Source organism: Dermochelys coriacea, chromosome 3 (genome assembly GCF_009764565.3).
Source record: "Dermochelys coriacea isolate rDerCor1 chromosome 3, rDerCor1.pri.v4, whole genome shotgun sequence".
Taxonomy (NCBI): Eukaryota; Metazoa; Chordata; order Testudines; family Dermochelyidae; genus Dermochelys; species Dermochelys coriacea.
This window is the reverse complement of record NC_050070.1, coordinates 135,967,680-135,991,764: the sequence shown is the minus strand read 5'-3', so window position 1 is coordinate 135,991,764 and position 24,085 is coordinate 135,967,680. Positions and strand designations below refer to the sequence as shown.

The 24,085-nt window shown below is 41.0% G+C and overlaps 1 protein-coding gene across 6 annotated transcripts in view; it reads right to left on the bottom strand.

Moving 5' to 3' along the window:
• Window positions 1–24,085, bottom strand: part of GGPS1 (geranylgeranyl diphosphate synthase 1) — a 63,658-nt gene that overhangs the window by 4,581 nt on the left and 34,992 nt on the right. For 3 of the 6 annotated variants that reach the window (XM_038397656.2, XM_038397657.2, XM_043511402.1), the window contains exon 3: window positions 5,969–6,039. The exons of 1 other annotated variant lie outside the window; for it this stretch is intronic. In XM_038397656.2, coding sequence (XP_038253584.1) covers window positions 5,969–6,039 — 71 coding nt within the window. Of the gene's footprint in view, window positions 1–5,968; window positions 6,170–6,391; window positions 6,935–15,569; window positions 15,613–24,085 lie in introns of those variants that run through there. 2 more of the 6 variants (XM_038397661.2, XM_043511403.1) reach the window with 2 other exon arrangements.

The following is a 24,085-nucleotide window of genomic DNA, read 5'->3' as shown; positions in this document are numbered from 1 at the left end:
AGGGGGTCATGAGGTTATTACGTACGGGGGGGGGTCCACGAGCTGTCAGCCTCTACCCCAAACCCCACTTTGCCTTCAGCATTTACAATGCTGTTAAATATATTAAAAGTGTTTTTCATTTATAAGGGGGAGGGGTCATTGCACTCAGAGGCTTGGTATATGAAAGGGTCACCAGTACAAAAGTCTGAGAACCACTGGATTAATAGAAAGAGCTGAATGCTGCGGACTGCCCCTATTACAAGGCTTCATGCAGTTAGCGTCACAATGAATTATAGAGAGGTGGCAGCTGCTCCAAATTAAGGCTGAAGCCAGCTTTCCATTCGAAGCAGGATTTTCAAATCTACTCCTTAAATTAAAAACAAAACAAAACAACAAAAAACCCCACCCAACTCCCTGGTATTTCATGTACTGTACAATCCCACTATAGAATCTCTGGAAAGTTTGGTACAAAAAAAAAAATCACTCAGAAGTTTGTGTTGTAGTTTTATTTCACTCATACATTGTTGTTCAACAAGTTTTTGGGCTAGCTCTCTCTGAAGTTTCTGTGAACCACATTCTACTAAGGAGTCTTAGCCTTCCCTAAATTTTAAGATGGTATCTGCAGGTATTGTGATAACATTTCAGGATGGTCTCACAATAATAAAAAAAATGTCTATGTCTATATGCCCAAAGAGTGTACTACACATTTGAAAGTTATACATTTTAATGTGCTTTTCAAAACATGGATAGCCCATGGGCAGATGCTCATGAAGGGTGGAGAAGAGTAGCTGACAGAAAACTAGATAGAGTGTACGTGGGTTTGGAGTAAACGAATGCGATGAAGCTACCTGGGCACAAGTAGTATTGGGAAAGGGAAAAGGAAGCTACATGGAAGAAAGGTTGTCTCAGAAGGAATGTGGTCTATTCCTACATCGCTTCAACACTTCACTGGAATCCCTGCATTGCTTGAGGGGCCTACAGGAACAATCACTGACTAAGTTAAACATTTAAAATCCAAGGATGTTGATAGGGCTAATACAGCCTTTGTTAACTTTGAATGGAAACAAATATTGTTTCAGCAAACAAGAATACTGCCATGCTTTATATTATCACAAGAAAATGGAAATCACAAAATAATGATTACACTGCAGACACAGCACATCTGAAGGTAAGCAAATACATAAAGTTCAGGTCACCCAACCAAAACTTCACTGTCCCTAAAATGCCACCCTCAGAATAACCAGAAACAGACTTCTTTATCCACACGCTGCATAGGAACTAGGACTGTCTATTAATCACAGTTAACTCGCGTGATTAACTAAAAAAAAATTGCAATAAAAAAATTGCGATAAATCGCAGTTTTAATCGCACTGCTAAACAATAGCATACCAATAGAAATTTATTAAATATTTTGGATGTCTTTCCTACATTTTCAAATATATTGACAGGACAGGTCACTGATTCAAGTGGTCTGGATTGCTTGGTAAACTGGGTGCAAGCAAATAATATGCGTTTTAATACAGCTAAATGTAAATGTGTACATCTAGGAACAAAGGATGTAGGCTATACTTACCTGCTGGGGGCCTCTATCTTAGGAAGTAGTGACTTTGAAAAAGATTAGGGGTCATGGTGGATAATCAGCTGAACATAAGCTCCCAATGTGGCGCTGTAGCCAAAAGAGCTAATGGGATGCTTGAATGCACAAACGGGACTTTTGATTATGAGTACAGAAGTTATTTTACTTCTGTTTGGCACTGGTGCAACTACTGCTGCTATACTGTGTCCAGTTCTGGTACCTACAATTCAAGTAGAATGTTGAGGAATTGGAGTGGGTTCAGGAACAGCCATGAGAATGATTAAAGGATTAAAAACTATGCCTGTGATAGACTCAAAGAGCTGAATCTAAGTAGCTTAACAAAGGGAAGGTTAAGGGGTGACGTGATTAGTCTATAAATATTTGTTCCCCATGTCAATTCTTAATAATTGAGTAATTATTCATAATTCAGAATAATTCAGTCTAGCAGAGAAACATATAACACAACCCAATGGCTGGAAGTTGAAGCTAGACTAATTCAGACTGAAAACAAGGTGTACATTTTTTTTTTTTTTTTAAACTGAGGGTAATTAGCCATTGGAACAATTTACCAAGGGTCACAGTGGGTTCTCCATCACTGACCATTTTAAAATCAAGATTGGGTGTTTTTTTTTCTAAAAGATCTGCTCTAGGAATTATTTTGAGGAAGTTCTGTTATGCAGATGGTCGGATAAGATGATTGCAATGGTCCCTTCAGTCCTTGGAATCTATGAATTGTCTAGCATAGTGTAGGTCTTTCCCAAGGTGTCTGACTTGTCATATGGGAGGACTGTGAGATGGATGAATTTACCATTTCTGCAGAATAGCTCTGTGATACTGTCCATTTGTCTGAAGTATGAGTCTGAATCATGATTCTCCCAGTTAGTAGTACCACATACTATTACTCAGTCATTGAACAATTTCAATTTGAAACTGGAACAAGAAATTAAAAGCAGGTAAGGACTGCAGTTCTAAAATGTTAGAGACTTGCACAGTTTAGTGTGGGAAGAATTGTGGCTTTAGCATTAACAACAGTGTTTTGGTGATGTGGTTTTGTTTTTTTACTCTCTCCCCATTCCAAGCAATGGTGTCATGTGGCTAGCAATGTTTACTCTTTTATTCTTCCTCCAGTGATGATGTATTTCAGGCCAAGGACAAAGGCCTTCGTCAGATGTTCTCTAGCCTTTTGATACAGGCTGCTGTTTTCTGCCAGTTTTCTTGCTCTGGCAGTTAGAGGGGGACTAGAAAGTTAAGCCCAACTGGTTTCTAAATTGCTTGTCCTATGCAATACTATTTTCTCCTCCCAAATTATTGAAATGCAGTCAAATAAGAAACTTGTCATTACTCAGAGAGCAGAAGTCTCATGAGTTGCCATGACAGGGCAACAAAATGGCAGATGAAATTCAACGTTGATAAATACAAAGTAGTGCACATTGGAAAACATAATCCCAACTAAACATATAAAATGATGGGGTCTAAATTAGCTGTTACCCCTCAAGAAAGATTTTGGAGTAATTGTGGATAGTTGTCTGAAAACATCCATTCAGTGTGCAGCGGCAGTCAAAAAAGCAAACAGAATGTTGGGAATCATTAGGAAAGGGATAGATAAGACAGAAAATATCATAATGCTTCTACATAAATGCATGGTATGCCCACATCTTGAATACTGCATGCAAATCTGGTTGCCCCATCTAAAAAAAAAATACATTGGAAAAGGTACAGAAAAGGAAAACAAAAATGATTAGGTGAATATAACAGCTTCCGTATGAGGAGGGATTAATAAGATTGGGACTTTTCAGCTTGGGAAAGAGATAACTAAGGGGGGGGATATGATCGAGATCTATAAAATCATGACTGGTGTGGAGAAAGTAAATAAGGAAATGTTATTTACTCCTTCTCACAACACAAGAACTAGGGGTCACCGAATGAAATTAATAGGCAGCAGCAGGTTTAAAACAAAAGGTAGCATTTCTTCACACAACACACAGTCAACCTGTGGAACTCATTGCCAGAGGATGTTGTGAAGGCAAAGACTTTAACAGGGCTCAAAAAAGAATTAGATAAGTTCATGAAGGATAGGTCCATCAATGGCTATTAACCAGGATGGGTAGGGATGCAAAACCATGCTCTGAAGTGTCCCTAGACTCTTTGGGCCAGATGCTGGGAATGGGCAACAGGGGATGGATCACTTGATGATTACCTGTTCAGTTCATTCCCTCTGGGGCATCTGGCATTGGCCGCTGTTGGAACACAGGATACTGGGCGAGATGGACCATTGGTCTGACCAAGAATGGCCATACTGAAGTTCTTATTCATGGTCTTCTCCATTGCCTTTCTAAGTGAAACATTACTCTTGTGCTTCCAGCTTATCATGTTTCTTATTTGACGAAGGAAATTGCATCATCATTGATTTTGTGAAAGGCACATGTATAAAAGACCTATGTATACCTCCTAAAAAAGAATATGAAGGGACTAGGGCTGTCAAGCGATTAAAAAAATTAATCTCACGATTAAACAATAGATTACCATTTATTTAAATATTCTTGGATGTTTTCCACATTTTCAAATAGGTTTTCAGTTACAACACAGAATACAAAGTGTACAGTGCTCACTATATATTTATTACAAATATTTGCACGGTAAAAACGATAAAAAGAAATAGTATTTTTCCAATTCACCTCATACAAGTACTGTAGTGCAATTTCTTTACCATGAAAATGCAATTTATGAACGTAGGTTTTTTTTGATTAGATAATTGCACTCAAAACAATGTAAAACTTTAGAGCCTACAAGTCCACTCAGTCCTACTATTCATACAGCCAATTGCTAAAACAAACAAGTTTGTTTACATTTACGGGAGATAATGCTACCCATTTCTCATTTACAATGTCACCTGAAAGTGAGAACAGGCGTTTGCAGGGCACTTTTGTAGCTGGCATTGCAAGGTACAGTATTTACGTGCCAGATATGCTAAACATTTGTATGCTCCTTCATGCTTCAGCCACCATCCAGAGGACATGCTTCCATACTGATGCGTGTTAAAAAAAAAGAAAGTGTTAATTAAATTTGTGACTGAACTCCTTTGGGGAGAATTGTATGTCGCCTGCTTTGTTTTACCTGCATTCTGCCATATATTTTGTATTATGGCAGTCTCGGATGATGACCCAGCACATGATCATTTTAAGAACGCTTTCACTGCAAATTTGACAAAAACGCAAAGAAGGTACCAATGTGAGATTTCTAAAGATAGCTACAGCACTCGACCCAACGTTTAAGAATCTTAAGTGCCTTCCAAAATCTGAGAGAGACAAGGTGTGGAGCTTGCTTTCAGAAGTCTTAGAAGAGCAACACACTGATGAGGAAACTACAGAACGCGAACCACCAAAAAAGAAAAATCAACCTTCTGCCAGTGGCATCTGACTCAGATGATGACAATGAACATGCTCTGGTCCGCACTGCTTTGGATTGTTATAAAGCAGAAACAGTCATCAGCATGGATGCATGTCCTCAGAATGGTGATCGAAGCATGAATCTTTATCACATCTGACAAATACCTTGCGACCCTGGCTACAACAACGACATGAGAATGCCTGTTCTCACTTTCAGGTGTCACTAAAAAAGTAGTGGGCAGTGTTCTCTCCTGTAAATGTAAACAAAATTGTTTGAACAACTGGCTGAACAAGAAGTAGGACTGAGTGAATTTATGTTTTACATTGTTTTATTTTTGAATACTAGTATTAGGTAAATTGAAAAATAAAATAAAAATATAAAGGGAGCACTGTACACTTTGTATTCTATGTTGTAATTGAAATCAGTATATTTGAAAACGTAGAAAACATCCAAAATATTTAAATAAAATGGTATTCTATTATTGCTTAACAGTGCGATTAGTTTTTTTAATCTCCACCGTCCTAACAAGAACCTCAACATTGAAGTACAGGAGTATGGTCACTAATCAAATCAACATATGGACTGGCTGGATAAGAGTGTCAGAAATAAGAGTTGGAGAATTGATCTCGTCAGATATTTGGTGAGAAGAAGCTTTTATACCTTAGATGTAGTTAATTTAGAAAAAATGCACTGAAGACTAGATTTCTGAAGAGAATGTTTGACTTCACAGAGTCACGTGGTGGGGGCACACAGCCAGACACCAAGGGGTTACTTTTTTGTGTGTAACATTTTGAGTAATGTTAATATGCAGATGTTTTACTTTTTATGAACATTAAATTGACAAGGCTGCAAGCCATAGCAAACTGCTTTCCAACAAGTCAAGCCACCTTCAGCAAAAAATAAATGGAAGTGTTTGGGATTCATCAGTATTCAATACTATCTAAACTAACTGTATCTGTCATCTGTACTTCTTCTAGTTTTAAAAATACCTCCTTTTTTAAGCAATACAAAGAAAGTGACTGGTACCTGTATTTTATCTTCTGGTACATTCAGCCAGTGATTAAAGGCCTGTGACAGTTTAGTTCTCACTTGCTTACCTGTTAAAAAAAAAAAAAAAAAAAAAAAAAGGTTTAAATATTGAGGAAGGCAATTCCATGACATCGAATAGACAAAAAATCAAATACCAGTACAACAATTCCATGCCTCTTGTTCTTATAGTGGTAGGTGGTAATTGTTAGAAATATTCGCAAAAAAGAAAAGGAGTACTTGTGGCACCTTAGAGACTAACAAATTTATTAGAGCATAAGCTTTCGTGAGCTACAGCTCACTTCATCGGATGCATTTGGACGAAAGCTTATGCTCTAATAAATTTGTTAGTCTCTAAGGTGCCACAAGTACTCCTTTTCTTTTTGCGAATACAGACTAACACGGCTGCTACTCTGAAACCTGTTAGAAATATTGGTTCAATAACAACGTTGATCAGTAACAATGTCCCCAATGAGTTTTGACTTAAGAGGGCAGATTATAAATAGCATAAGTGCTGTGGGAAATAGGAAAAGGAGGACTGCTTCCATAATGTATAGAACAAGCAGCATCTTGCTTAGTTATATCAGTGGCCTCACGTTAAACATCTCATGGTGCTATCTAGAAATAATGCTACACTACATATTGCTAACAGTTACAGTAAGTTATACTTAGACATTGCTGTAATTAAATTGGTAAAATGGTTTATAGTTGATCATGGTGGATGAAGGCCAGACTGCAAGTCTATAGCTTATATAAATCTGACAGCAACTGACAAATATTATAAATCTAAATTTATCAACATTAAGGACTTCTTTGGGTATGTAACAAGTTATAAAACAAGGTTTCAGAGTCAGATCAATCATTTAACTATCAATCACTTTATCTGCTAGTGCAGTGGTTCTCAAAACTGGTCTGCCGCTTGTTCAGGAAAAGCCCCTGGCGCGCCGGACCGGTTTGTTTACTTGCCGTGTCCACCGGTTTGGCCGATCGCAGCTCCCACTGGCTGCAGTTCGCCGCTCCAGGCCAATGGAGCGGCGAACTGCGGCCAGTGGGAGCCGCGATCGGCTAAACTTGCGGACACGGCAAGTAAAACCAGGCCGGTGCACCAGGGGCTTTTCCTGAACAAGCGGCGGACTGGCTTTGAGAACCACTGTGCTAGTGCACTGATCTCATGTTTTATTTATTGATCATCCCCTTCAATTTCAGCTAGTCCTCCCACAATATACCAGGTCTTATTTTTTCCCCCCTAGCTAACTGCCATCATAGCAGCCTGTATTCCAGCCAGGACAACAAAAGTGGAGTTTGACTTATTTCCGTTTCGGCATCGCACTGGAAATCCACTAACTAGTTTAATGAGGTTTGTTGGCACCAGAAAGGCGAGCAACTGGACAGCAGAAATAGTCTGACAGAGCCAATACCAAAAGAGATCCTTAATACACATTTTGAACAGAAGGGGAAAAATATTTTCAAAAGTTTATAAAAAAAACTCTTTGTAGGCACCGATCCTGTGTTCTGGAAATTTCTCCCAAAAAACACTATGCTCTGGTCTACACTAGGAGCTGAGGTTGAATTTAGCAGCGTTAAATTGATTTAATCCTGCACCCATCTACATCTTTTTTTCCCCGACTTAAAAGGCTCTTAAAATCTAATTTCTTTACTCCACTTCCGACAAGGGGATTAGCGCAGAAATTGGCCTTGCCAGGTTGAATTTGGGGTACCATGGACACAATTAGATGGCATTGGCCTCCGGAAGCTATCCCAGAGTGCTCCATTGTGACTGCTCTGGACAGCACTCTCAACTCAGATGCACTGGTCAGGTAGAGAGGAAAAGGCCCGCAAACTTTGGAATTTCATTTCCCGTTTGGCCAGCATGGCAAGCTGCAGATGAGTTCAGAGCTCATCAGCAGAGGTGACCATGATGGAGTCCCAGAATCGCAAAAGAGCTCCAGCATGGACTGAACAGGAGGTACGGGATCTGATCGCTGTATGGGGAGAGGAATCCGTGCTAGCAGAACCCCGTTCCAGTTTTCGAAATGCCAAAACATTTGTCAAAATCTCCCAGGACATGGAAGACAGAGACCATAACAGGGACCCAAAGCAGTGCAGCGTGAAACTTAAGGAGCTGAGACAAGCCTACCAGAAAACTAGACAGGCAAACGGCCGCTCCGGGTCGAAGCCCCAAACATGCCGCTTCTATGATGAGCTGCATGCCATTTTAGGGGCTTCAGTCACCACTACCCCAACCGTGTTGTTTGACTCCTTCAATGGAGATGGAGGCAACATGGAAGGTGGTTTTGGGGACAAGGAAGATGATGATGATGAGGTTGTAGATCACTCACAGCAAGGAAACGGAGAAACCAGTTTTCCCACAAGTCAGGAACTGTTTCTCACCCTGGACCTGGAGCCAGTACCCCCCAAACCCACTGAAGGCTGCCTCCTGGATCCGCCAGGCGGAGAAGGGACCTTGGTGAGTGTACCTTTTTAAAGAGTATACATGGTTTAAAAGCAAGCGGGTTTAATGATTAATTTGCCCTGGCATTCATGGTCAGTACAGCTACTGGGAAAGTCTGTTAACGTGTCTGGGGATGGTGCGGAAATCCTCCAGGGACATCTCCGTAAAGCTCTCCTAGATGTACTCCCAAAGCCTTTGCAAAAAGGTTTCTGGGGAGGGCAGCCTTATTCCATTCACCATGGTAGGACACTTTACCACGCCAGGCCAGTAGCACACTCAGGAATCATTGCAGAACAAAGCATTTCAGTGTATGTTTGCTGGTGTTCAAACAACATCCGTTCTTTATCTCTCTGTGTTATCCTCAGGAAAGTGGCATCATTCGTGGTCACCTGGTTGAAATAGGGTGCTTTTCTTAAGGGGACATTCAGAGGTGCCTGTTCCTGGTGGGCTGTTTGCCTGTGGCTGAACAGAAATGTTCCCCACTGTTAGCCACAGGGAGGGGTGAGGGGTTAGCCACACGGTGGGGGGAGGCAAAATGAGACCTTGTAACGAAAGTACGTGCTATGTATGTAATGTTAACAGCAAGGTTTACTGTGAAAGAGTGTACCCATTGTTCTATAAAATGCGTCTTTTTAAATACCACTGTCCCTTTTTCTTTTCCCCCTCCACCAGCTCCATGTATTTCAAGGATCACAGGATCTTCCCCTTCCCAGAGGCTAGCAAAGATTAGAAGGTGAAAAAAAACAAAACAAACAAAAAGCGCACTTGCAATGAAATGTTCTCTGACCTCATGCTGTCCTCCCACACTGAGAGCACAGATGAATGGGTGGAGGTAGACAATGTCAGTGTGCAGGAAAGCACAAAATGACCCGGAGGAGCGGTGGCGGGCTGAAGAAGATAGGTGGTGGCAGCGTGATGAGAGGAGGCAGGATTCAATGCTGAGGCTGCTAGAGGATCAAACTAATATGCTCCAGTGAATGGCTGAGCTGCAGGAAAGGCAGCAGGAGCACAGACTACCACTACAGCCCCTGTGTAACCAACCACCCTCCTCCCCAGGTTCCATAGCCTCCTCACCCAGGTGCCCTAGTACGCGGTGGGGGGGGGCCTCCGGCCACCCAGCCACTCCACCCCAGAGGATTGCCCAAGTAACAGAAGGCTGGCATTCAATAAGTTTTAAACTTTAAAGTGCTGTGTAGCCTTGTCCTTCCCTCCTCCACCACCCCTCCTGGGCTACCTTGGTAATTATCCCCCATTTGTGTGATGAATTAATAAAGAATGTATGAATGTGAAGCAACAATGACTTTATTGCCTCTGCAAGCGGTGATCGAAGGGAGGTGGGGAGGGTGATTAGCTTACAGGGAAGTAGAGTGAACCAAGGGCGGGGGGTTTCATCAAGGAGAAACAAACAGAACGTTCACACCGTAGCCTGGCCAGTCATGAAACTGGTTTTCAAAGCTTCTCTGAAGGGCACTGCGCCCTCCTGTGCTCTTCTAACCATCCTGGTGTCTGGCTGCACGTAATCAGAGGCCAGATGATTTGCCTCAACCTCCCACCCCCCCAAATGTCTCCCTCTTGCTCTCACAGATATTGTGGAGCGCACAGCAAGCGGTAATAATGAGAATATTGGTTTCTCTGAGGTCTAACTGCGTCAGTAAACTGTGCCAGCATGCTTTTAAACGTCCAAATGCACATTCTACCACCATTATGCACTTGCTCAGCCTGTAGTTGAACAGCTCTTGACTACTGTCCAGGCTGCCTGTGTATAGCTTCATGAGCCATGGCATGAAGGGGTAGGCTAGGTCCCCAAGGATAACTATAGGCATTTCAACATCCGCAATGGTTATTTTCTAGTCTGGAATAAAGTCCCTTCCTGCAGATTATGAAACAGACCAGAGTTCCTGAAGATGCGAGCGTCATGTACCTTTCCCAGCCATCCCACCTTGATGTTGGTGAAACGTCCCATGTGATCCACCTGTGCTTGCAGCACTATTGAGAAGTACCCCTTGCGGTTTATGTACTCGCCGGCTTGGTGCTCCAGTGCCAAGATAAGGATATGGGTTCCATCTATGGCCCCACCACAGTTAGGGAATCCCACTGCAGCAAAGCCATCCACTATGACCTCCACATTTCCCAGGGTCACTACCCTTGATATCAGCAGCTCAGTGATCGTGTTGGCTACTTGCATCACAGCAGCCTCTACAGTAGATTTGCTCACTCCAAATTGATTTCCAACTGACCAATAGCTGTCTGGTGTTGCAAGCTTCCACAGGGCTATCGCCACTCGCTTCTCAACTGAGGGCTGCTCTCATATTGATATTCTTGCACCTCAGGGCAGGGGAAAGCAAGTCACAAAGTTACATGAAGATGCCCTTACGCATGTGAAAGTTTCACAGCCACTGGGAATCGTCCCAGACCTGCAACACTATGTGGTCCCACCAGTCTGTGCTCATTTCCTGGGCCCAGAATCGGCATTCCACTGCATGAACCTGCCCCATTAGCACCATGATGCCCACACTGCCAGGGCCTGTGCTTTGAGAGAAGTCTGTGTCCATGTCCTCATCACTCTTGTAACCACGCTGACGTCGCCTACTCGCCCGGTTTCGCTTTGCCAGGTTCTGTTGCAGCATATACTGCTGGATAATGCGCGTGGTGTTTAATGTGCTCCTAATTGCCAAAGTGATCTGAGCGGGCTCCATGCTTGCCATGGTATGGCATCTTCACAGAAAAAAGGTGCGGAACGATTGTCTGCCGTTGCTCCGACAACATGGCTTACAGGGTTGGCTTATAGAGAATTAAAATCAACAAAGGGGGTGGCTTTTCATCAGGGAGAAACAAAAACAACAGTCACAAAGAATGGCCCCCTCAAGGATTGAACTCAAAACCCTGGGTTTAGCAGGCCAATGTTCAACCCCCTGAGTTATCCCTCCCCCTGGTATTTCAGGCAGGACTGAATCTCCATTAAACTTTTCAAGGTGCCCCCGACAGACCTCACCAAAACGATTGTCGACCATTGATTTCACAGAGGGAGGGAGGGAGGAGCAAATGAACACCAGATTTCTTTTGTGTATTTCTTGTTTTGATCCACTCCATCTATCTATTACATTTTTGGCTAGCAGCAGACAGTGCAGTAGGACTGCTGGCAGGACTAAAAAGAGAATAACCTGGTTGAGTCACTCCTATTTCAGTCCCTGCGCCCATGTCTGCCCAAGTGCTCCTGATCGACCTTACCAAGGCAGCCAGGAGCACCTCGGACATGACGACGATGGTTATCAGGCCTATTGCACTGTCTGCTGCCACAAGACAATGGGCTGCTGCTGTGTAGCAATGCAGTACCTCATGTGCCAGCACTCAGGAAACGTACGGTGACAGTGAGCTGTGCAGGCTCCATGCTTGCCGGTATGGCGACTGCACAGGTAACTCAGGAAAAAAGGTGCAAAATGATTGCCTGCCGTTGCTTTCATGGAGGGAGGGAGCAAGCGCCTGACAACATGCACCCAGAACCACCCGTAACAATGTTTTTGCCCCATTAGGCATTGGGATCTGAACCCAGAATTCCAATGGGCGGAGGAGACTGTGGGATAGCTACGCACAGTGCAACGCTCCGGAAGTTGACGCTAGCCTTGGTACTGTGGAAGCACTCCACAGCGTTAATGCACTTAGAGCATTAATCGACTATATAAAAACACTTTCTAAAAAGCAGATTTCTATAAATTCGACATAATTTCGTAGCATAGACATACCCTAATAGTAATACTGATTCTCAGAATGAATTAAACACAGAGCAAGCAATCAGCGCTTTCTCAGAAAGATGAAAGACAGAAGATTTAGAGTCCAAATTTCACTTTTAGAGGAGCCAAGCTAATAAGTTTAACTGCTGTTTTATCAGAAAATAGGAAAATAAAATTTTAAATCAGTTTAATGCATATTAATAAGCATATGCTTATACTTTAAAAAAAATGGCAACTGCCAGATCAATTAGCGAGAACACTAAAACAGAGATCTTTTAATATAAACAGAGTTCAGGTTATCTTGAGCTCAGATTCCTGATGGAACAAGTTTAAGACCCTTGACAATTTCAAAATCATATTAAGTCAAGCATCTCTGTAAAGACAGCTCTTACTAAGAGCTCCTGTGAAAATAGCTCTATACAAACCCCAAACTGGGCATGCCAGAATCAGGTTTGAGGCTTTTTTTACCCTATTCTTTGCAGAGCAAAATTAAAGAAGGGACAACTTGAAACTGATCAATTTCACATGACAGTTTTGGGGACAATGACCAACCTCTGCACATCCTGCAAGTGTTTTAAAGTTTGACTGTTTAAGTTAAAGAGAGCGTCTCTCCTATTGCTGTGTGAAGGACCTACCCAGAACAGGGAGTATGAACAGTATGGGGCACTGGGAATTTTCATATGAGGGGGTCAAAGCCTCTTGCTGTGCACGCACTCCCATGAGGCAAAGGTCAGCCACCCCTTTCTTTAAAGGCCCAGCACCTCTTGGCTCTTTTATTCCAATGGAAGATGGTAGGATGTTGGGTATGACAAAGTCCTTGTGCCCACCAGCCCTCCCAGACTAGCCTGTGCTGGCGGGGGCACTCTCAGTGGTCTTCCCAGCAGGACCATGTGAGTTAAGGGAACAGGGTAAGCAACCCTGCTTCCTGGTCTCAGCCTAGATGCTCCCACTGTTCTGTCTCCTCATGAGACTAGGAATCCCCATTACCTCCTGTCCCCTGCTCCTTCCGATTCCTCTTGTGAGTGTGGTCCCTTCCAGTCCCCCCACTGCCTCTCCTCTGCTGGGGGATACCAACGTGGGGTGCGGCTTCTACTTTCTCCTCCAAATCCATGGTGTCTTGGCTTCTGGACCTATCCTGTGGTAGGGATCTTACTCAAGATAATCTACCTTTCAGGGGGGCTTGCTCTCCCACAAACTACCTCTGGAACCTGTTGATGAGCACAGAAGCAAAGCACTAAACATAGTGCCCCATATCCATGTTGAGGGTCCTGGGGAGCAAAGAGAGGAGTTCTCTCTCCATCCTGTGCAGAGGTCCAGGAATGTAAACATCCTTCTGGTCCCAAACTTCAAAAACAGCAGCAGATAAAAGCTACCATGGTACTCACATTGCAGAACCTGGAGAACAGCATACAGATGAGTTCCCCTCAGAGAAGTTCACAAAAGTAATAATCTTTCATATTGAAATATTGACAAAACATATAACATTTACAAGTTAATAGAAAGGTCTGAAATCCATTTGAGGGCTTCAGGAGATGTTATAGCTCCTGTAAAAGAAAAGGTGGGGCACTTGGTTCACAGTTTGGAGGTCTCCGCATTCATGCTGTGGCAAATCCTTGATTCTTCTTTAGAGCAGCAGGTGCATGCAATCCATGTAATGTCCCAATACGGCAGATACTCATCCATTATCTTTAGCAGAGCAAGAAACCATGAGAGGTTTAATGGTGAGATCATCTACATGGTGCACGTCATTTATGTCAGAGCCTGCCCATTGCATCTGCCAGGGTTGAAGTTGGATAACAGAAGAGCTTCCCTAGATGCTCAAAATGGTCAGCGGGGCTTAAGAGGAGTGTGAGGCAGGTGAAAAAGTTCAGGTTGTCATGGAGTGGGAGCTGTGTTTAGTAACAGCTTTCTTGTACTTGTGCAACGTATTCCTCTCTCACTGGCTGGTTGGAGGAAGGATGTTTGAGAGGCCTGGAAACCAAGGCACTACAATGGACTTCAGGGTGCCAGTTACAAGTCTCATACACTTTTAGTTGGATATCAACAAGGTCTGCGTGCAAGTTTTTCCCCGAACAGGTACCCACTACTTGGCTGGGGAATAAACTGGCTTGGGAGGCCATTGTACAGATTCGCCTTTTTGCCAACGTGACTGCTGATGGAAATGGAACATTCTGTCCAAAAACACTGAACTAATGAATCAAAACATCTGATTGCACTGACAAGGTTGGATAGCTTCAGCAGAGCCCCTTATGCCAGATAGTATCACAGGCGGATGACAAGCTGCAGCTGTTTAAAGCGCCTGCTGAAAGCGTGTACGTGTAGTCAATACGTGTAGTCAGTGCAAACAACTGGTCACAGCAGCTTTGCCCTCCCCTGAAACCTGCTCACGCTGCAGGAACTGTGGTCTGCCTCACCAGGATTGCCCGCTCCAGTAATTTCTCTCTCCTCTGTACAACATACATAGGGCAGTAGCTTTTGGGGTCTTGAATGGCTTTCCAGGTGTGACATTGTGTAATTAAAATATAATCATGCAAATCATTATTTCTACCACTGTTATATACTTGCAACGATTCTTAAAGAACGTAGCCCATGACCAGAAAGGGTTAAGTATCCTGTAGGCTAATTAACCCAGAGTTAGCCTGTAGAAACATGTTAGAAATGGTAATTAAGGCTAGAACTTTGAAATGCAAACCTGTATTAAAGAATTAGAGGTTATACTAATTGTGTGTATCTTAGAGGACAGCCACGTAAACAGACTGTTCCGGTCTGTCACTATCACTATTAATTCAGAGATCAAAAGGAAATATTAACATTAGATTAATCTCGAGTGAAATAATGTCATTGTCTATATGTCTCTTTGAAGTTTGTAATAGACTGTCTAATGAATAAGTTGCCCTATGTTAATTTGTGTAACTAATTACTGGTGGTGTTCAGGAAACAAAGTTACATCGAAAACTTACTTACTGTTTTACCCAGGACTGCATGGGTAAACACGCTGCTAAAAAACGGTATAAAAAGACCTCTGGGTTCTGATCCTGTCATCTCAGATCTGCTTGAGGCTTCAATACAGGAGAAGCTTAAGCCACAAGATTGAGATCCCAGTGCTGACTGGTCCGCCCTGAATATATTGGGCATTGGACTATAACCTATGGACTAAAATCAAAAAACTTTCCATCTTTAAACCTTACCATCTCTGTAATAAATCTGAACCGCAGGAATTGAATTCATGTCTGTATGTATATTGTTCTTTTTAAATAAATTGTAGTTTAATTAATAATTGATAGTAAGCATGCATTTGGTTAAGATCTGGAATATTCATTAACCTGGGAGGTAATCGATCCAATCCTTTGGGATTGGTAGAACCTTTTCTTTTATATGATGAAATAAGAGTCTCAGAAATAATCATATTTGACTTGGGTACCTGGATGTAGGCCTGAGGCTGGGTTACTTCAAGGGAACTGTGTTGTTGGCTTCTGGGCAACCACTGAGGTAATAAAGAAGCTGTTTTGTGCTGGCTTGGTAAATGTAAGTATAGAAAATATCCACCAGCTTTGGGGATTATCTGCCCCATTCTTTGCAGTTCACCCTAATTGAGTGATCTCAGCAGCACTCCCGAGAGTCCAGTCACACCAGGTTTTAAAATGGCGATGACTTTGGTGGTGATGTGGGACTTCAACCCCAGATATCTGTTGGGAAAACAACACAGCAGGATACACATTATCCAACAGGTTCTTGGAATGGATTGGAAACAATTTTAGAAGGTGGAGAAAGCTACTAGGGGAGAGGCTGTTCTAGATTTGTTTTTGACCAAACAGGGAGGAACTTGTTAAGAATTTGAAACCCAAAGTGGAAGGCAGCTAGGGTGCAAGGGATCATAAAATGGTAGAGTTCATGATTCTAAAGGATGGTAGGAGGGAAAGAACCCAGTAAAGACAATGGATTTTAAAAAGGCAGACTCAGGGATTTGGCAAGTAAGATCCCATTGAAAGCAAGTCTAAGGGGAAAAACCGTTCAAGAGAGTTGACAGTTTTTCAAAAAGAGACATTATTAAGAGCACAAGAGCAAACCAATGCGTAGGAAGTATGGCAAGAGATCACCCTGGCTTAACCAGGAGATTTTCAATGATCTGAAACTCAAAAAAAGTCCCACAAGAAGTGGAAACTAGGTCAAATTACAAATGAATATAAACAAATACGTGTGTAGGGACAAAATTAGAAAGGCTGAGGTACAAAATGAGATTAAACTAACTAGAGACAAAGAGTAACAAGAAAACATTCTACAAATGCACAGAAGGAAGAGCAAGACCAAGGGCAGGGCAGGCCCATTACTCAATGAGGGGGGAGAACACAGTTACAGAAAATGTGGAAATATCGAAGTACTAAATTACTTCATTTCAGTTTTCACCAAAAGGTTAGTAGTGCCTGGACATCTGACAGTGAAAATGAAGCAGACTCAGTCTAAAATAAGGAAAGAATAAGTTAAAAATTACTTTAAGTTACAAGTTAGATGCCTTCAAGTCACCAGGGCCTGATTAAATACATCCTAAAATACTTAAGGAGCTGACTGGAAAAGAGCAAATATACTACCAGTCTATAAAAAGGGAAATAAGGACAACTAGGGAATTACAGACCCCAGTCCGTTTAACTTCAGTACCCAGAAAGGTAATGGAGCAAATAATTAAGCAATTTGCAAATACCTAGAAGATAATAAAGTGATATCAGCATGGATTTGTCAAGGAAAAAAAGGTCAAAACAACCTAATAGCTTTCTTTGACAGGTTAACAAGCCTTGTGGATGGGGAAGCAGTAGATGTGGCACATCTTGACTTTAGTAAAGGGTTTTGATACTGTCTCACATGACCTCATAAACACACTAGGGAAATACAATTAAGATGGAGCTACTGGAAGGTGGGTGCATAGCTGGTTGACAAACCATTCCCAGAGAGTAGCAATCAGTGGTTCAGAGTCAAACTGGAAGGGCATACTGAGTAGGGTCCCACAGGGCTCTTTTCAATATCTTCATCATCGATTTAGATAACAGCATAGAGAGAGTACACTTATAAAAATTTATGGACGATACCAAGCTGAAGTAAACATGATGAAATTCAATAAAGACAAATGCAATGTACACCCCTTAGGAAGGAACAATCAGTTGCATACATACAAAATGGGAAAGGACTGCCTAGGAAGGAGTACTGCAGAAAGGGATCTGGGGTTCATAGTGGATCACAAGCTAAATATGAGTCAACAGTGTAATAAGTGCAAAAAAAAAAAAAAAAAAAAAAAGCAATCATGGTGGGATATATTAGCAGGAATGTTGTAAGCAAGACACGAGAAATAATTCTTCTGTTCTACTCCACGCTGAGTAGGCCTCAACAGGAGTAGAGTGTTTCGTTCTGAAGGCCACCTTTCAGGAAAGATTTGGACAAATTGGAGAAAGTCCAGAGAAGAGCAACAAAAAATGATTAAAAGTCTAGAAAACATGACATATGAGGGAAGACTGAAAAAAACTGGTTTGTTCAGTCTGGAGAAGAAAAGAGGGGACATAACAGTTTTCAAGTACATAAAAGGCTGTTACAAAGAGGAGGAGATAAATGGTTCTTGTTAACCTCTAAGGATAGGACAAGCAGCAAGGGGGCTTAAATTGCAGCAAGAGTGGTGTAGGCTGGACATTAGAAAAAACGTTTTGTAAGGGAAGTTAACCACTGGAACAAATTGCCTAGGAAGGTTGTATAATCGCCACCACTAGAGATTTTTAAGAGCAGACAAACACCTGTCAGGGATGGCCTAGATAATGTTTAGTCCTGCCATGAGTGCAGGGGACTCTATTAGATGACCTCTCGAGGTCCCTTCTGGTCCTACAATTGTCACAAAGTGGTTGGGAGTTTGCTGGCGGCAATGACTACAATAAATAGCGCTGCCATCCATTGTGCCATCTGTCAATTCCAGCATCAATCTCAGTTCTTGTGAAGGGGCACATTGTGGGCAGAATTCCGTAAGAGGTGTTTTTGCCTCTTTTTGTTTTGTCAGCTTACAAAAATTTCGGAATTTTTTGGTAGGTGGCTGGCAATGCTGCTAACAGTGACATGTGGTATGCACACATGTAATGGCACATCTTCACCTAGGTACCACAGAAGGGTCCATGCTTTACAGCTTGAGTGCATTAAGTTTGTGGCCTCCACTGTTGCTGTCCATTGTTGTCATCTTGTAGACCTGGGTGCCCAACCTACAGCCCGCCAGAGCATTTCAGAAAGCCTGCAGCCTGCTTCAACACAATATACTAAAGGGAGATTTATTAGCATTGTGTCATGTTTAGAACATTTTAGTTTACACAGGTGTGTAAATAGAAACAAGCTACGTACAGTATTGTCTATCTAAATGGACATGAAACAAGATAACTTAAAATATAAATCAGTACAGGCAACTTTAAATCTTATTAAAAAATATAAAGAATCTGTTTGGCCCACACAAGATTGTGCTTAGGTTTATGTGGCCCTCTTGTGTAATAAAGTTGGGTACCACTCTTGTAGATTCCATCATCAACTCCAGGAGAGCAGTGGCTAAGTCTAGGTCACCAGTAGCTTCATACTCCCTTAGGAGTGTTTTGCTCTCAACTCCATCATGGCATAAAGAAGTTCCTGTAACCAAGGCTGATATTCTTCTTTCAGGCTTCAATAAGAAGCTTTGTGAAAGAGTCAAAGTTTTTGGAATTTTTTGGTATGCTACTGATGTTTGAGACGCTGGTAGTGACAAGGGTTTGAGGACAATATATACCACCACTACTGGCAAGTGCTGACTGTGCAGGAAGTGGTCCAGGACAGTTCAAAAGGCAGTAAGGGGTGATCTGCTGGAGTCAATGGACACAAAACGTAAGTCAGGTGTCTATTCTTTTTTCCTTCTTCAGGCTGAATGGAAGGTACCCTTCTGCTTTGCACTGAACAGCTCAGTGAGCTGTTCACCTGCAGCACTATCTGTTGAATAGCCCCATGCTATATCGTGGCGATTAAAAATCGCCAGGGTACACAGATGCCTTATGATTGATACTATGATTAAGAATAAAGTCATCATGCTAACGCATAAGACGAAGTGCAATTGACTAGAAACAAAACAATGAAACAGTGAACAAATTAAAAAAAAGGTCTCATCTACTTCTCATTATAAGCTATTTCTGTGTTCACTGTAACAGTAGTAGGTACACACTTAAGGATGATTTAGTTGGGGATTGGCCCTGCTTTGAGCAGGGGGTTGGACTAGACCTCCTGATGTCTCTTCCAATCCTGATATTCTATGATGTGCAAATACAATTTTCAAATTGATCCTCAGTCACATTAAGAGGACTCGAGTTATAACAAACTTATCTGTACCAGACACTAAACAAATGGGACAAGCAAGCACATTTCAGCTATGTGCTGCAAGTTTTCACATTTCCTGATAAATGAGCTAAGAATTCTCCGACAAGGTGCTTTAATTTTCTAGGAGATTTTCTTGGAGCAGATCAAACTGGGGAAAAAAAACAGCACCAAGCCTGCAGTTTCAAGATACTGAATATATCCTACAACTGTGTACATTTAGCGAACAGGGTTGTCTGCGGGTGAAGTATTAATAAGTATTTCAATACTTCTATGGGGAGGACTATTCAAAAGCTAATACTGCACTTGAGTAATTTTACTGCAATGTTGTAAGACACCTACTATACCAAACCCATAGCAACACTTTACTTTGCTTCCCCCTTAGTGAATTACATGCTTACGGAGAGAACAGTTGGTTTTAATGCATTAGGCAGCTATTTCTGCTGTTATAGCAGGTTTCCTAAAAATAAGCTTGCAGAACATTTAATGTTCAATAACTGATTTAACCATGAGGTATACACAATTCTGCATTAGTATGAAATCTAGATGGACCACTACATTATATGAAGGATTTAGCATATTTTAGTCACTTGTCCTAGACAAGTATTTGACTATAAGACTAGTCTACCCTAAACAGTAAGGCTGTCTAGACACTGTATTCAAGGAGAAAGAACACCATCTGTACAGAAAAGCATTCATCATTCCCTTTATTTTCACAGATTTCCTGTGATCCACTTTTTGAAGAAACACTATTGCATCTCTCAATCTTGCTGTTCTAAGGAGTCAGTAAAGTCAGGGATACTGGTGTAGTTTAGTTTGTGTACTTTCTCCATTTCCCTGTTTTTGAAAAATGCTGACAGCTATAGCATAAAGGCAAGGAACGAAAAGCCTCTGAAAGGCCATACTAATATAATGAGTATATGCACAACAGCATGCCACTACCTTCCTTGCCGCCTGCCTGGACAATCAAATAGAGGAGAAAAAAAGACAGACAGACATTGAAGGAAAACATACAAATAGGAAACTGACAGGTCTGAAACAGATGTTTTAAATGGCACTGGGAATTTATCTGGGGGAGAGTGAAAGGAAAAGGAGTGTAGCTTTAGATTTTAAAGTCTTTACCAGATGTGTTCAGTCTTTTTTTAAAAAAAAAAAAAAACAAAAACAAAAACCCACCATTGTGTATTATTACTGCTCTGTCAGTCACTCTGGGAAAAGCCAGACACCAGAGCAATTATTTAGCTGAAGGCATATTGTGGTCTACTCTTCAGAGTAGAAAGAGCTTATTATAAGGCAAGACAGATCACAGTGCCTTTACAGCTGTAACTCCTGATGACAACAAGCTGATTTTAACCAGATCACTACCAGCCACCTAATTTTATTTGCAAAAAGAAAAGGAGTACTTGTGGCACCTTAGAGACCAACACATTTATTTGAGCATAAGCTTTCGTGAGCTCACGAAAGCTTATGCTCAAATAAATCTGTTAGTCTAAGGTGCCACAAGTACTCCTTTTCTTTTTTGCGAATACAGACTAACACGGCCGCTACCCTGAAACCTAATTTTATTTGAAAATCAGAAGGCATTATTAATACTCAAACAAGTAGCAGCTCTGGATAGGAAGACAACCTTTCCAATGATATTATTTTAAATACAAATTTTTAAAAGAGAAAGTTAGCTAGCTTAAATAAAAATCAAACATATGAAACATCCAATATCTGGGAAGTATTTCCTTCTCCCTCCACCATCACTACTGTAACAAGATGGGGCCCAGTAGGACCTGAGCATTAAGAAAGGAGGATTAAGTTTTCCAGGTACTAGTTAACAATTGGATGCCCATTTCACTCGCATTTTCTATGAGAGTTTCCCACATCATCTTTTAGGGTAGATGTAGCACGACTCGATTGGCATTTCTTGATTCTTGCTCCTCATGCCTCCAACCCCATCTTCCTCTCCCTAGAAAATCATGGGATATATTGCTAATGTGTGGATAGTCGCAGCACTTCAGCAACTTTCATATAACTTTGAAGAGGACAACTGAATAAAACCACCACCTCAGAATTTTCCCCACTGCCCTTTAGAATTAAGCCTCCAAAACAACTCTTTAAAGCAGATTTCTCCACTAAACTGAGGCAGCTACCCAGGGTCATGGTCGGGTTGCATAAGGAGCATCTATAGGATTCTTTTCCATGCATTTGGTTCAAATCAGCAATAGCATTAAAAAAAATTAACACTTCCAATCTTTTATAAGCAATCTAGAGATAAACTTAGTATTATATACAAATACATAACTAAGTTGGCGTATGGAAATCCTTAAAACTGTATTAACAAGTCCTGCTACTAGTCGCTTTCTTCAAACCTAGTTTCAGAGTAGCAGCCGTGTTAGTCTGTATTCGCAAAAAGAAAAGGAGTGCTGTAGCTCACGAAAGCTCATGCTCAAATAAATCTGTTAGTCTCTAAGGTGCCACAAGTACTCCTTTTCTTTTTTCAAACCTAGTGACATTGATCATATTATGGTTGACGCTTTTCTACTGTCTTTTCTTTTTACTTGACAGCATCAGTTGAAGTCTTTCATCTCATGTTTATCTACAAATTTCTGCTTTTCTTACATTTAGATGCGTGTGACCTGTTTCCTATCAAAACTCTACATATCAAAGCTTTTCTCCTTCTGCCTCCTTCTTTATTTTACTATCTTAATTTTGAGTTTAACTTTGGCTATTGTCAAAGGGGTTTATCCCTTCACAGTCAAAAGTTTGTGTCTATGCCTACATCAACTTTCCATTAACACAGCTATTTCCTCTAAGCTAGAGTTTAATTTATATAGAATGGAGAGTAATCCTTCGTGTTTCACAGATGCAGTGAATAGTTTTTCAAATTCCATCAGTTTTCTGCTTAGGTTTGCCTTTTTGTGTGGATGGGTTAGCAAATTTCTCAATTATTGGTATTGATATATTGGAATTTGTGTGTCTTCTGGCAAGTTGTGTACCCCAAGCAATCAAAATGTGTGGTTTCAAAACAGCTGGCCAAGTTGATATATCTATAGATTCCTAAACATCACAACTTCCCAGGCTTTTACTGGGTTTAAATTCCGTATTATCTACTATGAGCACTGGCATAACTTTCTAAATAAATTATCCCAAGTTTCTACTAATGCTTTTATAAAAGGGTGATTAAACATTGATTTTGACCTATAATATTTATTTAACCAGAGAATCAGGTGAATTTGATTTCTCAAAATGAAATCACTCTATGTCTACCTGCTGCTTATTAGGGTCTGGCATTAGCCAGTACATTAGGTTTCTAATTTGACTAGCTTTATAAATGGTGCTTAAATGTTTGCTAGAGTAAATAGTTTTTGCCATGGTTTCTAAACTAGACTGCTTAACCCTGGATTTATTATTTCAATTTAGTTTAATCTGGAATTGCACAGAACTAAAACCAAAAGTGTTTGGAAAAGGATGTTAATTTAGGGCACAATACTCATCTTAACTGATGCAATTTTGCATAGCTATAAAATTTTGTATTTTGACCAATTTTCCAGATATGTTTTGATACTTTTAAAATCAATAGAGCATAATTATTATGTCTTGCGAGCTTTTAGGAATGTGTATTCCCAGGTATTTTACTGAAGTAATCTGTAATCATCTTTGATATCTTTCCGTAGATCAGAGCACACACTTATGTCTAAGAGCTCTGATTTGCCAGTTTTTTAAAATCTGGATGTTTTGCCAAACCTTAAGATTTCCTCTTGAAATTCTAGTAGCATTAATACCATAACACCATCTGCATAAAGTTTACTTGTGTTTGTTATGGTAACTTCATTTATATTAGGATTATTTCTGACCAATTAGATAACGACTCCATTACCATGGTATAAAGAGATGAATAATGACATCCTTGGGGGGGGGGCATATGTGCGCACACCTCAAGAAAAAGGGAAATTTAATGATAAATATACAGTTAATCTTACAGTTGGAAAATAAGAAATCTAATTTTAAAATTTAGGGCCTAAACCAAAGTATTCTTTACTTATAAAAATAAGAGTTAAACTAGCATGCTATTGCTCTGCAATTTTGAAGATTTAACAGATGGTGAAATAATTTCTAAGACTGTTAGATCAATGTGTCTTAGTCCTAGTTCTGTGTTATGCCAGGTTTATTGTATTATTAAAACACCAGGGTGTCTTTTTGGATTTAATAAATGCATTGTGATTGAGACAAAGCCACAGGCAGAGCACCAAACACCACCAGAACCTTATATTAACAGTTCACTCCCTCTCATGTCTTAAGAATTCTAAAACTTTTCTTTTTATAAATGAGTACTTGTGACACCTTAGAGACCAACACATTTATTTGAGCATAAGCTTTTGTGAGCATAAGCTACAGCTCACTTCATCGGATGCATTTGGTTTGCATTTATTTGCTCAAATAAATTTGTTAGTCTCTAAGGTGCCACAAGTACTCCTTTTTTTGCGAACACAGACCAACGCGGCTGCTACTCTGAAACTTATTTATGGTACCTTTTTTCTCAACATACTGCAGGAGAGAGATTTTAGCAGAAAGGTAAACAGGCCTGTTTTCCACGCTACTGTC